Source organism: Leucopleurus acutus (assembly GCF_964270905.1).
Source record: "Leucopleurus acutus genome assembly, chromosome: 10".
Taxonomy (NCBI): domain Eukaryota; kingdom Metazoa; phylum Chordata; class Mammalia; order Artiodactyla; family Delphinidae; genus Leucopleurus; species Leucopleurus acutus.
Genome location: NC_139153.1, coordinates 5,617,472 through 5,632,414, shown reverse-complemented (window position 1 = coordinate 5,632,414; position 14,943 = coordinate 5,617,472). Strand labels below are relative to the sequence as shown.

General features: G+C 39.7%; 1 protein-coding gene across 1 annotated transcript in view; it reads left to right on the top strand.

Annotated features, from left to right (window-relative positions):
• PPARG (peroxisome proliferator activated receptor gamma) overlaps positions 1-14,943 on the top strand; it is a gene marked incomplete at both ends in the record, with an annotated part of 71,426 nt that overhangs the window by 14,660 nt on the left and 41,823 nt on the right. Inside the window, 2 exons of the mRNA XM_082848097.1 lie at positions 4,560-4,787; positions 6,172-6,341. Of these exons, the coding sequence (XP_082704223.1) occupies positions 4,560-4,787; positions 6,172-6,341 (398 nt within the window). The remainder of the gene's footprint in view (positions 1-4,559; positions 4,788-6,171; positions 6,342-14,943) is intronic.

Below are 14,943 nucleotides of genomic sequence, written 5' to 3'. Positions count from 1 at the left end.
TTGTTAGAAACAAATTCTACTACCAATTTCTTTATTCTAGTTTGTCAACCAGTAAATGGCTCCTTGCATGAGACATTTTTCCTTCATAAATTTGATGTCATTCCTGTGTGTTAGTTAAGACCGAAAAGTCTGGATCTGTGAAAATTGGTATAGATTAAAAAGCCCCCTTTTCAACGTATTTACACATGGTAATGACTTCGTAATGCAGTGTGGAGGATGCTAGGGGTAGGAGACAGAGAACCTGGACTCTCGTGGACTCGGTCTCTCCCCCTGAGCTCCTGAGCACATCGCTTTGCCTGGTTTTCTTCAACTGCCAGATGGGGAGCTTAGATTGTCTCCAAAACGCCCTTTCTGCTCTGACATTTCAGAGTGATTTTTGTCTCTGGATATCGGCTCTTGTAACGGGAGAGGAATTAGGAAATTCACAGGTCAGTTCACACTGCAAAGTGATTTGAATAGATCAATAAGGAGGGGCTGGATGAATAATGTTTATGAGTACCATGACCTTGAACTGAAACAAATGAAAAGAGATTGAAAAAAATTGGTGATTAAGTGTCTTTCTAAGGTCACTTCCAACAGGGCTACTAAGTTTTAGACATGTAGGAAAGGCTCTTTCCTGCACCCACTCTTGTTCAGCTTAACATGTTTCTCCAATGAAGCTTCCATTTGAGAATTACCCTTCATAGTGCATCCCCAGCCCCCTGTACCTGGCTCATCATAGGTGTTCAGCGAAGCTTCGTCGAAATTAATTGTTATTTAATATAGAACTAGAAGATCAGGAAGAGATTTGTTTTTCTAATCAGTATTAAGTTTAGAAAGTCACGTGTGCGGGCTGTGGAGTTTTAGACCATCTGGGTTCATAACCCAGCTGTACTCCTTAGTAGCTGGGTGGTTTTAGGCAAGTTATTTCCATAACTGTGCCTCAGTTTCCTCTTCTTTAAGGGGATTTATAAGTATACCTACCTCATAGGGCCATTGTGAGCATTCAGTGAGACAGTCCAAGCATTGTATTTGGTATTATACTTAGCAGAGATTTAGGGTTCTATTAATATTAGCTAATGTCATTATTAAGGAGGTGCAGCATTTCTCCAGACATTCTAGTAGAAGTTTTTCTTTTCTTTTCATAAGGGACAACGTAGAACCCCAAAGGTAAACTGTATAGTTCTAGTGCTTGATTTTTATCATTTAACATCTTTTCTGACCCACTTCCATACTCCCAAATAATGATGCCTCTCAGATGAGAGAAGTTGCTGTATTTTTGCGTGATATGTCTTTTTGTTTGAACTACATTATACTTTGGCGTGTTGTGAAGTCTGCTCATTGAGTATCGTAGAGTTTAAAGCCAAGGTGAAGGTCTGAGGTAAATGGCACACGACTACGTCCTTCCCCACAGTGTCTGCCTCAAGACTCCTGCCTGCTTGAAACACACCAAAGGCTGTGAAATTAATGATGTGCCTGATGCAATGCACTTCTCTCACCCAGCTGGAAAGTTAAGACATTGGTACTTATCCCTGAGAAGGACTGTTGTCTTGTGCAAGCATTTTGTTCATTTGTTCTTTCATGAGTAATTGCATGGAGTCACGAAAAACACCTCCTCAACTTACAGCTTGGCAGAAACAGTAGCTTATGTTTTCTGGAGACAAAATTAGAAGCAGGCTCCCTGGACCCCATCTTTAAGTCAAAATAAAATGTCTAGGGAACCACTGTGCCTCCCAGTAACCATGGCCCCTGTGGAGTAATATTGTTTAGGTCAAGATGTCCCAGAGTAAGAGGACAGGGAGGAGGGAAAGAGGGGAAGGAAAGTGTGTACTGGGATAATTTGTTTTCATAGAGATGAAGAGGCAAACGGTTTTTCTTTCTCACTTTGTCCTTTCTATGTAGAGAAAAAGTTTACAGTACCCTAATCTTCCTCCTGCAATTACCAGAAGAGAAAAACTCAGTATACGTTGTTGAGAGGAGTTACAGCTTAAACTGTATTTTATTTATGATATTGAAGATTACATCTTTTCTGGGGAGCTTAAGTCTTAGCAAAACTAAACCACTGAAAAAGTATCTTTATTTTTTCCATTTTCACAGAAAAATGAATAGTTGTTCTTTCCTTCCCTATAAAATATGATCATTCAGTTGGCAAGCGTTTAGTAAACAACAACTATGCATAAGGTCTAAAAGGAAAACAGAATAATAAGACCCTGTCCTTTGCTCCAGAACTGGAAATCTAACAGCGGAGATACTTATCCAAATAATTATACCGGAGGGAAAGAGAGGTACTCAGTGCTGTGGGAACACGGAGAATGGAGAATTCGTGGAAGGTTTCATGGAGAGAGTAGCATTTGGACCAGTGTGGGATTCCCCACTACCGTGGAAAAGACAGACGGGCATTTTGACGGGTGGTGCTGAGGGACAGGAGGAGGGTGAACAACTTCAGGAAGCAGCATGAACAGAGATGAGCGGACTAGACGGTGCAGAGTGTCTGCCCTGGGCACACGGTGTGATGCGCCCAAGCACAGCGCTGATGAGAATGGGGGTGAGATCTGGGATCCCGAGTGGAAAATGACACTGAAAACGTAAGGCAGACTGTCAGGGAGGGCCTTGAATGCCACGCAAAGACTTTTCGATGTATGATGTAGGTCAGTGCTTCCCCTGCTTTTCCACCAAAAATTGCCCTCAGTAGAAGAGGACAACAAAGTCAGCGTTCTCGGGGGAGGAGGGGAGGGATGAATAGGTGGAGCACGGCGGGTGTTTAGAGCAGTGAGACCATCCTGTGTGCTACTGTGATGGTGGATACTTGACATTACGCATTTGTCAAAACCATAGAATGAACAACACAAAGAATGGATTCTACTGTAAACTGTGCGTTTTAGTTCATCATAATGTATCACTGTTGGTTCATCAGTTTTGTCAACAAGCATGCCACACTAATGCAAGTGTTAATAATAGGGGAAATGCACGTTAATAATGGGGGAAACTGTGTGTTTCAGGGTTTGCGGGGGAGGGAGAAAGGGAAAAGGGTATATGAGAACTTTGTAGTTTCCGCTCAATTTTTTTTTTTTTTTTTTTTTTTTTTTTTGCGGTACGCGGGCCTCTCACCGTTGTGGCCTCTCCCGCTGCGGAGCACAGGCTCCAGACGCGCAGGCCCAGTGCCCATGGCCCACACGCCTAGCCGCTCCGTGGCATGGGGGATCTTCCCGGACCGGGGCACGAACCCGTGTCCCCTGAATCGGCAGGCGGACGCCCAACCACTGCGCCACCAGGGAAGCCCTCTGCTCAATTTTTAAGTAAACCTAAAGCTGCTTTTTAAAATAGTCTATTCTTTTTTAAAAATAGCGTTCTTTTAGCCATGAAATGTACTACAAGTATAAAGTTTTTTTAGGAGTTTCATAGTATATCTTTAAAATCACGTGAATTTTTTGCTCTGTTTATTTACACATAAATAACTATTTTATCATTAAAATTTTCCCTGAAACTTTTCAATAAAATAAATGACCCCTAGGGATGTGATTCCTGTGTTGAGAAGCCTGACATTGGTTGGCAGGCAGTCACTGAAGTCATATGTTAAAAGTGAAACAAAAATAAACTAGTAAAATGATGAGCAGACAATTTTTCTTGCAACCCAGACGTTTTTTGCATCCTTATTTTCATTTCCCAGTATTCATCCAGAAGCATCTACACTAACTTTAACTCAGTCCACCTTTACTTTGTCTACAGAAGAACTTTGCAGTAGGCATGATGAGAAATAGTTGATGAACCTACTTTTGTGGATATTGCAGTTGAGACGAGAGAGGTGTATTTTGATAGGAAAGTAATATATACTAAGAAAAATGGGTAATGAAATAGAAAATAAGCATGCTGAGGAGATGGGCAAAGTGAATGGGGTGACGTGGGTTAGGTAGGTTTAGATGAAATTTGTTCAATGGCTGCCCCTGTCATTAGGAGCACACACTTTTTTCTGGATGTCATTGAGACCCCGTATGACCTTTCAGCTATCACCAGTGTAGTGTTTGTACTGTAACACAGATAACTTCAAGTTGTTTGGGTACTTATTCATGTAGATATTCAGACATGTGAAGCCAAACTCTTGGAACCACTGAAGCACATTCACAGCCCTAGTCTCCTTATTTGTGTTTTCAAGGCGCTTTGTTTTTCTTATGAAGACCACAGCTGGAGTCTTTAACCTCTTGCAAGAGCCAGCCTTTGAGAGCTACATTCTTTAGCTCTCTGCTTGCTGGGAAAAAACGAGAGGCCCATTCCCAGATACCCTTAGGAAAGCCCTCCTGCTCTGAAGAGAGCAGGGCTGTTTCTAGGACATGGATGTGGGTATGCCGTACACGTGACACTATCAGAGGGTCCTCAACTGTGACGTCCAGGGAAGGGGTGACTTCCCTACATTAGTTCAACAGCCTGGACGGCACTAAGAAGGCGGCTGTGTTCTCTGCTCTCCTCATGGTCACCCAGGTGACGTCACTTGACCCAAGACTCTTTCTGTTCCCTTTCTGTGGATCTTTGCAGGATGGCACTGTCCTCCAGGACTAACGTCGTAGCTGTTCTTTTCTCCATTTCAGAAATTACCATGGTGGACACAGAGATGCCGTTTTGGCCCACCAACTTCGGGATCAGCTCCGTGGACCTTTCTGTGATGGATGACCACGCCCACTCCTTTGACATCAAGCCCTTCACCACCGTTGATTTCTCCAGCATTTCCGCTCCACACTATGAAGACATTCCGTTCCCAAGAGCTGACCCAATGGTTGCGGATTATAAGTATGACCTGAAACTCCAAGAGTACCAAAGTAGGCGGTTTATTTCACTTTTCAGACTACTGAGACTAGAATTGGACTCATATCTCATTCACACTGGGGTAAATGCTCCAGAGACTAAAGCCTATAGTGAAGCCATTTACCATTCATTTATTCACCCATTGATCCATGAAATAGTGGGCATTTATAATGGACCAAAAAGGAAGGTAGTGTGTGAACACCCCAGATCATCTTTCTCCGCCCCCCCCCCCACCCCCCGCCTTCCTGCCTGCTTCCCTTCTTTCTTTCTTTTCTTCTTTCCTTCTCAGGGACATTTTCCAGCCTGATTACCTTGCCAGGTGCATCTCAGGCTAAGAGTCCGTCCCCCCCACACTTTGAATTCTTTTTTCCACTTGTAAGTAGATAAGGAACATTTTGTCACTTTTTATAACTTATCTCTAAATCACTGTTGCATCTTTACTAATTCTGCAGTTTGAACAGCTTCCAGTGAAACCTATTTTTCAGCACAAATTTAAATGTTGACGTTGTAGGCTATTGATAAATCCCCACGCCATTAACGCAGTTCACATCAAGCCATCAGACTCGAGAAAAACTAAAGCTGCACTTTTCAAGATTAAATTTCTATGATGCTCTTTCCTTGATTTTTACCTCTTTGCTGATATGCTGTTTTTCCAGAGCCACCACTATGTAACTGCAGCCATTACTTGACAATAAGTAAGAACTTCCTGTAGTTCTAGTTTTTTTTTTTTTTAAGATAAATGATATACTTGGTTATATTTATATGTGTGGCTTTCAGTTGGAGCCTGATACGAAAATTTAACAGGCCTGATCCTGACCAACGGAAAGATAGTGCTTGCTTTCCATAGGGCCTCTCTCTATCAGAGATCATTTTACAAACCATCTTTTCTGACTCAACATTGATGGGAACCTGCTCTCTTATTTTTCATGTACCTTCAAGCTGGGCTTACCATACCTTTTCATGACAATGTTCCTTCTGTTTCCTTTTCAAGAGGAAACACTTCTAAAATGCAACATTTAAATTCAAATGTATAATTTAATATTGTCACGAATGCCAAATACAGTACATTATGTAGCAAAGTAACCTTAATGATCTGAAATACCATATGTTGCCTGTTAGAGCTTTAGTATCACGAGGTATTGGACGGTCATAGAACCACAAAGTTAAAAGTTAACCACAGAGTTAACCCCATTTTTTTTCACAGGTGGGGCTCAGAGGTGTTGCGACTTGCCTGTGATTACAAAGCCTACTTTTTCCTGTGTATTTTTCACATTCCATAGTGCATCTAACTTAAATAATAAAATAATGGCAGCAAGGTGTACTATAGTGACTTCCCTGTTGCTTGTCGGGCATTGTTTTTCACGTGATAATTACCTGCTCGTGTTTTTCTCTACACAGGTGCAATCAAAGTGGAGCCTGCATCCCCACCTTACTATTCTGAAAAGACTCAGCTGTACAATAAGCCTCACGAAGAGCCTTCCAACTCCCTCATGGCAATTGAATGCCGTGTCTGTGGGGATAAAGCTTCAGGGTTCCACTATGGAGTTCATGCTTGTGAAGGATGCAAGGTAAAAAAACATTTTTTCTTTTTTGAAATAATTTGCTGAAAATGTACCTATTATTTCATTTCCTGTTGCAAACAGATGGCAAAGAACTGAGATAACATTGTCAAGCTTTTAAATAGTTTTGGCAAAACCCATTCTTCAAATGATATAATACTTGAAAACCTAAGAAAATTGTTCAAAGCAAGGCTACTTTGCCTCACTTCCCTTTTTCCAAATTGGTCCTGTGCAGCACCATCTAATTTGAACCTTGCATTTTGCAGATTTAAAAAAAAAAAAAAAAAAAGTCACTTGTTCAAGGTATCATGGAAAGACAGTGATGAGCTGACCCAGACTGGTACCCGGATTTCCTGAATATTCTATATTGTTTTTCACTATACCATGGAATAGTCTGTGTATGTAGGACCCGATAGATAGATAGATAGATAGATAGGTAGGTAGGTAGATAGATAGATAGATAGATAGATGGATGGATAGATAGATAATCTTCATCTGAGCCTTAGAACGGTCCTATAAAGTCAAGCTTATGTATGGCCACTTTACAGGTGTAGAAATCATGAATCAGTGAGACTTGCCCATGGTCATCCATCAGTAAGTGGCAGAGCCAGGACCAGAACATATATCTTATGACTCCTAAACCAGTGCTCTGTGCTTTCTTGTTCCAGCATCAGTTTGAGCTATGTGTTAGGAGCAGGCAAAGCGATGTAACTGTTTTGGAAAGGAGGTACTCTTTCTCCTCACCTCTTTTCTTTGTGAAAAAGGGTATTTTGGAAAGTTCATTTAGTGATATTCTGCCCAATTATTAAGAAAATGTTAATCTACTCATATTTTATTTTATTTTTATTTTTTTAATTTAATTAATTAATTTGGCTGCGTTGTGTCTTCGTTGCTGTGCGCGGGCTTTCTTTAGTTGTGGTGAGTGGGGGCTGCCCTTCGTTGCATTGCGTGGGCTTCTCACTGCGGTGGCTTCTCTTGTTGCGGAGCACAGGGCTCTAGGCGTGCAGGCTTCAGTAGTTGTGGCACGCAAACTCAGTAATTGTGGCTCATGGGCTCTAGAGCGCAGGCTCCATCGTTGTGGCGCACGGGCTTAGCTGCTCCGCGGCATGTGGGATCTTCCTGGACCACGGCTCGAACCTGTGTCCTCTGCATTGGCAGGCGGATTCTTAACCACTGCGCCACCAGGGAAGTCCCTCTACTCATATTTTAAAATGTAGTTCGTATTTTAAAAGAATTAATTCTGATAGGCTCAATGAATAAAATAGTAATCGAATAGTACTTACTATATACTCCAGGGCTCAGAATAAATTGTTCATAAATACTTACCTTATAAAATAATGCTGCTTATAAAAGGTAAGATCAGATTCAATCGTCAGTTGGGCTTTTTTGTTCAGAATAATGATATATGACAGCAGTTAGGTAGGTGTTAGAATATCTGGGTTCCTAACTGGACCATGGGCCAAAAAAGGAAGTTAATATTTATTGAATTTCTACTATGCGCCAGATATTGTGCAAGATGCTTTTGCATATTATCATTTTTAAACCATATTCTAAGTTTTCAGTTCTATAAAATGATGGTGTTGAATTAGATGATCTCTAAAACCTCTTCAGTCCAATAGTTTATTACTCCAAAGGCAATTTAATAAAGTGAAAGAGACAAGCTAGTGGTCACCTGGCCACTTGCCCAAGGTCCCTAACCAATCACATGAGCACTTCAGCCTTCAGACACCTCGTGTGTAAAACAGCTTGGTTAGATTAGCTCCCCAAGGGCTTCTTATTCATCTCTAAGTTCTAAAATTCCAAAATGACTCCTTGAAATACTCCTGGCAAGAGACGGCTTTCGTTTAAAACACGAAAACCCATTCATTCTGTGATTTAAACCAAACTAAAATATCTGTGATCTTATATGAAATCATTATCTTCCCAAGGAGTAGTAAGAACATGTCATTTTATTGAGTTAGATTTATATAATTTTGAGGAAATAGTGGCTAAATTCTGAGAAATACCCGAAGAAATCATTTACTTTTGGTCATCTTGGTAATTTATGCTGATAAATAAAAGTATGGTTGGCTGAGTTTCCACAATAAATTATTATTTTTATGGACTGGTAAAACACTTAGAAAACTAGAAGGCTTAAGCAAATAGTTTCACTGTGATTCTGTTCATCAGATATTTGTAGAGAGGTGGTTTTTTTTCTTTCTGAAAATTTTTTTTTAATTTAATTTTATTTTTTTATACAGTAGGTTCTTATTAGTCATCGGTTTTATACACATCAGTGTATACATGTCAATCCCAATCGCCCAGTTCATCGCGCCACCAACAACAACCCCCGGGGCTTCCCCCCTTAATGTCCATACGTTTGTTCTCTACATCTGTGTCTCAACTTCTGCCCTGCAAACCGGTTCATCTGTACCATTTTTCTAGGTTCCACCTACATGCGTTAATATACGATATTTGTTTTTCTCTTTCTGACTTACTTCACTCTGTATGACAGTCTCTCTAGATCCATCCACGTCTCAACAAATGACCCAATTTCGTTCCTTTTTATGGCTGAGTAATATTCCACTGTATATATGTACCACATCTTCTTTATCCGTTCATCTGTCGATGGGCATTTAGGTTGCTTCCATGTCCTGGCTGTTGTAAATAGTGCTGCAATGAACATTGGGGTGCATGTGTCTTTCTGAATTATGGTTTTCTCTGGGTATATGCCCAGTAGTGGAATTGCTGGATCATATGGCAATTCTATTTGTAGATTTTTAAGGAACCTCCATACTGTTCTCCATAGTGGCTATATCAATTTACATTCCCACCAACAGTGCAAGAGGGTTCCCTTTTCTCCGCACCCCCTCCAGCATTTGTTGTTTGCAGATTTTCTGATGATGCCCATTCTAACTGGTGTGAGGTGATACCTCATTGTAGTTTTGATTTGCATTTCTCTAATAATTAGTGATGTTGAGAAGCTTTTCATGTTCTTCTTGGCCATCTGTATGTCTTCTTTGGAGAAATGTCTATTTAGGTCTTCTGCCCATTTTTGGATTGGGTTGTTTGTTTCTTTAATATTGAGCTGCATGAGCTGTTTATATATTTGGGAGATTAATCCTTTGTCTGTTGATTCGTTTGCAAATATTTTCTCCCATTCTGAGGGTTGTCTTTTCGTCTTGTTTATGGTTTCCTTTGCTGTGCAAAAGCTTTTAAGTTTCATTAGGTCCCATTTGTTTATTTTTGGTTTTATTTCCATTACTCTATGAGGTGGATCAAAAAAGATCTTGCTGTGATTTATGTCAAAGAGTGTTCTTCCTATGTTTTCCTCTAAGAGTTTTATAGTGTCCGGTCTTACATTTAGGTCTTGAATTCATTTTGAGTTTCTTTTTGTGTATGGTGTTAGGGAGTGTTCTGATTTCATTCTTTTACATGTAGCTATCCAGTTTTCCCAGCACCCCTTATTGAAGAGACTATCTTTTCTCCATTGTATATCCTTGCCTCCTTTGTCATAGATTAGTTGACCATAGGTGTGTGGGTTTATCTCTGGGCTGTCTTGTTCCATTGATCTATGTTTCTGTTTTTGTGCCAGTACCATATTGTCTTGATTACTGTAGCGTTGTAGTATAGTCTGAAGTCAGGGAGTCTGATTCTTCCAGCTGTGTTTTTTTCCCTCAAGACTGCTTTGGCTCTTCAGGGTCTTTTGAGTCTCCATACAAATTTTAAGATTTTTTGTTCTAGTTCTGTAAAAAATGCCATTGGTAATTTGATAGGGAATGCATTGAATCTGTAGATTGCTTTGGGTAGTATAGTCATTTTCACAATATTGATCCTTCCAATCCAAGAACATGGTATAGCTCTCCATCTCTTGGTACCATCTTTAATTTCTTTCATTAGTGTCTTATAGTTTTCTGCACACAGGTCTCTTGTCTCCCTAGGTAGGTTTATTCCTAGGTATTTTATTCTTTTTGTTGCAATCGTATAAGGGAGTGTTTCCTTAATTTCTCTTTCAGATTTTTCATCATTAGTGCATAGGAATGCAAGAGATTTCTGTGTATTAATTTTGTATCCTGCAACTTTACCAAATTCATTGATTAGCTCTACTAGTTTTCTGGTGGCATTTTTAGGATTCTCTGTGTATAGTATCATGTCATCTGCAAACAGTGACAGTTTTACTCTTTCTTTTCCAATTTGTGTTCCTTTTATTTCTTTTTCTTCTCTGATTGCCATGGCTAGGACTTCCAAAACTATGTTGAATAATAGTGGTGAGAGTGGACATCCTTGTCTTGTTCCTGATCTTAGAGGAAATGCTTTCAGTTTTTCACCATTGAGAATGATGTTTGCTGTGGGTTTGTCATATATGGCCTTCATTATGTTGAGGTGGGTTCCCTCTCTGCCCACTTTCTGGAGAGTTTTTATCATAACTCTCCAGAGTTATGGAGCAGGCAGGAATGGGTGTTGAATTTTGTCAAAAGCTTTTTCTGCATCTATTGAGATGATCATATGGTTTTTCTCCTTCAGTGTTAATATGGTGTATCACATTGACTGATTTGCATATATTGAAGAATCCTTGCATCCCTGGGATAAATCCCACTTGATCATGGTGTATGATCCTTTTAATGTGTTGTTGGATTCTGTTTGCTAGTATTTTGTTGAGGATTTTTGCATCTATGTTCATGAGTGATATTGGTCTGTAATTTTCTTTTTTTGTAGTATCTTTGTCTGGTTTTAGTATCAGCGTGATGGTGGCCTCATAGAATGAGTTTGGGAGTGTTCCTTCCTCCGCAATTTCTTGGAAGAGTTTGAGAAGGATGGGCATTAGTTCTTCTCTAAATGTTTGGTAGAATTCACCTGTGAAACCATCTGGTCCTAGACTTTTGTTTGTTGGAAGATTTTTAATCACAGTTTCAATTTTCATTACTTGTGATTTGTCTCTTCATATTTTCTATTTCTTCCTGGTTCAGTCTTGGAAGGTTATACCTTTCTAAGAATTTGTCCATTTCTTCCAGGTTGTCCATTTTATTGGCATAGAGTTGCTTGTAGTAGTCTAGTAGGATGCTTTGTATTTCTGCGGTGTCTGTTGTAACTTCTTTTTCACATCTAATTTTAATGATTTGAGTCCTCTCCCTCTTTTTCTTGATGAGTCTGGCTAATGGTTTATCAGTTTTGCTTATCTTCTCAAAGAACCAGCTTTTAGTTTTATTGATCTTTGCTATTGTTTTCTTTGTTTCTGTTTCATTTGTTTCTGCTCTGATCTTTATGGTTTCTTTCCTTCTGCTAACTTTGGGTTCTGTTTGTTCTTCTTTCTCTAGTTCCTTCAGGTGTAAGGTTAGATTGTTTATTTGAGATTTTTCTTGTTTCTTGAGGTAGGCTTGTATAGCTATAAACTTCCCTCTTAGAACTGCCCTTGCTGCATCCCATAGGTTTCGGATCGTCGTGTTTTCATTGTCATTTGTCTCTAGGTATTTTTTGATTTCCTCTTTGATTTCTTCAGCGATCTCTTGGTTATTTAGTAACGTATTGTTTAGCCTCCATGTGTTTGTGTTTTTTACATTTTTTCCCTGTAATTCATTTCTAATCTCAGAGCGTTGTGGTCAGAAAAGATGCTTGATATGATTTCAATTTTCTTACACTTACTGAGGCTTGATTTGTGACCCAAGAAGTGATCTATCCTGGAGAATGTTTCGTGCACACTTGAGAGGTGTAATCTGCTGTTTTTGGATGGAATGTCCTATAAATATCAATTACATCTATCTGGTCTATTGTGTCATTTAAAGCTTCTGTTTCCTTATTTATTTTCATTTTGGATGATCCGTCCATTGGTGTAAGTGAGGTGTTAAAGTCCCCCACTATTGTGTTACTGTCGATTTCCTCTTTTATAGCTGTTAGCAGTTGCCTTATGTATTGAGGTGCTCCTGTATTATAATTGTTATATCTTCTTCTTGGATTGATCCCTTGGTCATTAGGTAGTGTCCTTCCTTGTCTCTTGTAACATTCTTTATTTTCAAGTCTATTTTGTCTGATATGAGTATTTCTGCTCCAACTTTCTTTTGATTTCCATTTGCATGGAATACGTTTTTCCACCCCTTCACTTTCAGCCTGTATGTATCCCTAGGTCTGAAGTGGGTCTCTTGTTTTTGTATCCATTCAGCAAGCCTGTGTCTTTTGGTTGGAGCATTTAATCCATTCACGTTTAAGGTAATTATTGATATGTATGTTCCTATGACCATTTTCTTAATTGTTTTGGGTTTGTTTTTGTAGGTCCTTTTCTTCTCTTGTGTTTCCCACTTAGAGAAGTTCCTTTAGCATTTGTTGTAGAGCTGGTTTGGTGGTGCTGAATTCTCTTAGCTTTTGCTTCTCTGTAAAGCTTTTGATTTCTCCATCGAATCTGAATGCGATCCTTGCTGGGTAGAGTAATCTTGATTGCAGGTTCTTTCCTTTCATCACTTTACGTTTTTCATGCCACTCCCTTCTGGCTTGTAGCATTTCTGCTGAGAAATCAGCTGTTAACCTTATGGGAGTTCCCTTGTATTTTATTTGTCATTTTTCCCTTGCTGCTTTCAATAATTTTTCTTTGTCTTTAATTTTTGCCAATTTTATTACTATGTGTCTTGGCGTGTTTCTCCTTGGGTTTATCCTGTATGGGACTCTCTGCGCTTCCTGGACTTGGGTGGCTATTTCCTTTCCCATGTTAGGGAAGTTTTCGACTATAATCTCTTCACATATTTTCTCTGGTCCTTTCTCTCTCTCTTCTCCTTCTGGGACCCCTATAATGCGAATGTTGTTTCGTTTAATGTTGTCCCAGAGGTCTCTTAGGCTATCTTCATTTCTTTTCATTCTTTTTTCTTTATTCTGTTCCACAGCAGTGAATTCCACCATTCTGTCTTCCAGGTCACTTATCCGTTCTTCTGCCTCAGTTATTCTGCTATTGATTCCTTCTAGTGTATTTTTCATTTCAGTTATTGTATTGTTCATCTCTGTTTGTTTGTTCTTTAATTCTTCTAGGTCTTTGTTAAACATTTCCTGCATCTTCTTGATCTTTGCCTCCATTCTTTTTCTGAGGTCCTGGATCATCTTCACTATCATTGTTCTGAATTCTTTTTCTGGAAGGTTGCCTATCTCCACTTCACTTAGCTGTTTTTCTGGGGTTTTATCTTGTTCCTTCATCTGGTACATAGCCCTCTGCCTTTTCATCTTGTCTATCTTTCTGTGAATGTGGTTTTTGTTCCACAGGCTGCAGGATTGTCGTTCTTCTTGCTTCTGCCCGTAGAGAGTTTTAACATTTCTGAGAACAGCTAAAAACTGAAAGACAAATATTGTAAGTAGCTAAGTTCTGAGGGCATAAAAACTTAGAAGATAAAAGAAAGCAGAGAAGAAAAGTAGCAAAAAGAAAACAGGGAGGAGAAAACCCAAGTGCCCTCGAGTTACAAACAGAAATGTTCGAAGGCAAAAATGGAGAATGAACACTTAAGACCTGACGAATCTAGGGGAGTCCTTCACGTACCAGATATAAACAAATAAAGAAAAGCAGTAGAAAAAAATTAACAGTATAGTATAGTAACCTGCAGTAACTTGGAAACCATCCAAAATATGGATTACAGACTTCCTAGACTAAAATGCAAGGAAGGTTATGCTATCCTTGGAAGGGAAAATAGACATCTGGTCATTTTAAAGATAAGAACAAGAAAAACGTTAGAGGAATAATGTAATTTGGCTTCTCCAAGTATAAGTCATCAGTTCTCAAATTGTGATCTGGGAATGGGGTCCCTAAGACCCTTTCAAGACACCCATGAGGTTGACGCTATTTTCATAATAATAATAAGTTGTTATTTACCTTTTTCATTCTCTCAGGACTGTACGTGGAGTGTTCCAGAAACTACATGACATGGAATGTTAGCATAGTTCTGATGCCTGATGGAATGTGGCTTGTGTGTTCTTGTGCATAGTGATTTCTCAGGTTTTATTTCTAGTCTGATCAATGCTAATAGGTATAGCCCACCTAAACAAAAGCTCTTTGGAAACCTCAACAATTTGTACAAGAGTAAAGGGGTGTGGGCTTCCCTGGTGGCGCAGTGGTTGAGAGTCCGCCTGCCGATGCAGGGGACACGGGTTCGTGCCCCGGTCCGGGAGGATCCCACATGCTGCGGAGCGGCTGGGCCCGTGAGCCATGGCCGCTGAGCCTGCGCGTCCGGAGCCCGTGCTCCGCAACGGGAGAGGCCACAACAGTGAGAGGCCCGCGTACCGCAAAAAAAAAAAAAAAAAAAAATAGAGTAAAGGAGCATGGAGACCAAAAAGTTTGAGAACCACTGTTACAAGGAATGAAGCTGAAGACATACTGACTCATTCTTTGCTACTATGGAGTTAAACAAAATTGCTGCCACACTCTGAATGCAGCTAAATTAGACCAGTGGCTGTCAGTAATCAAAGATATCACCTTAGTTCATCAACAGTACTCAGTGAAAATGAAATTAACACATGTGTTAGACTCACCTGTATGTATTTTCTGAAAGGTGGTTTGGCAATTTAACATTTGTCATTTCAGTAGAATGTGGGCTATACCCATAATTAAAATACAGTTGACCACAAACCTGAAAACTAATTTATGGATTGCAAAAAATCGTTATAATCC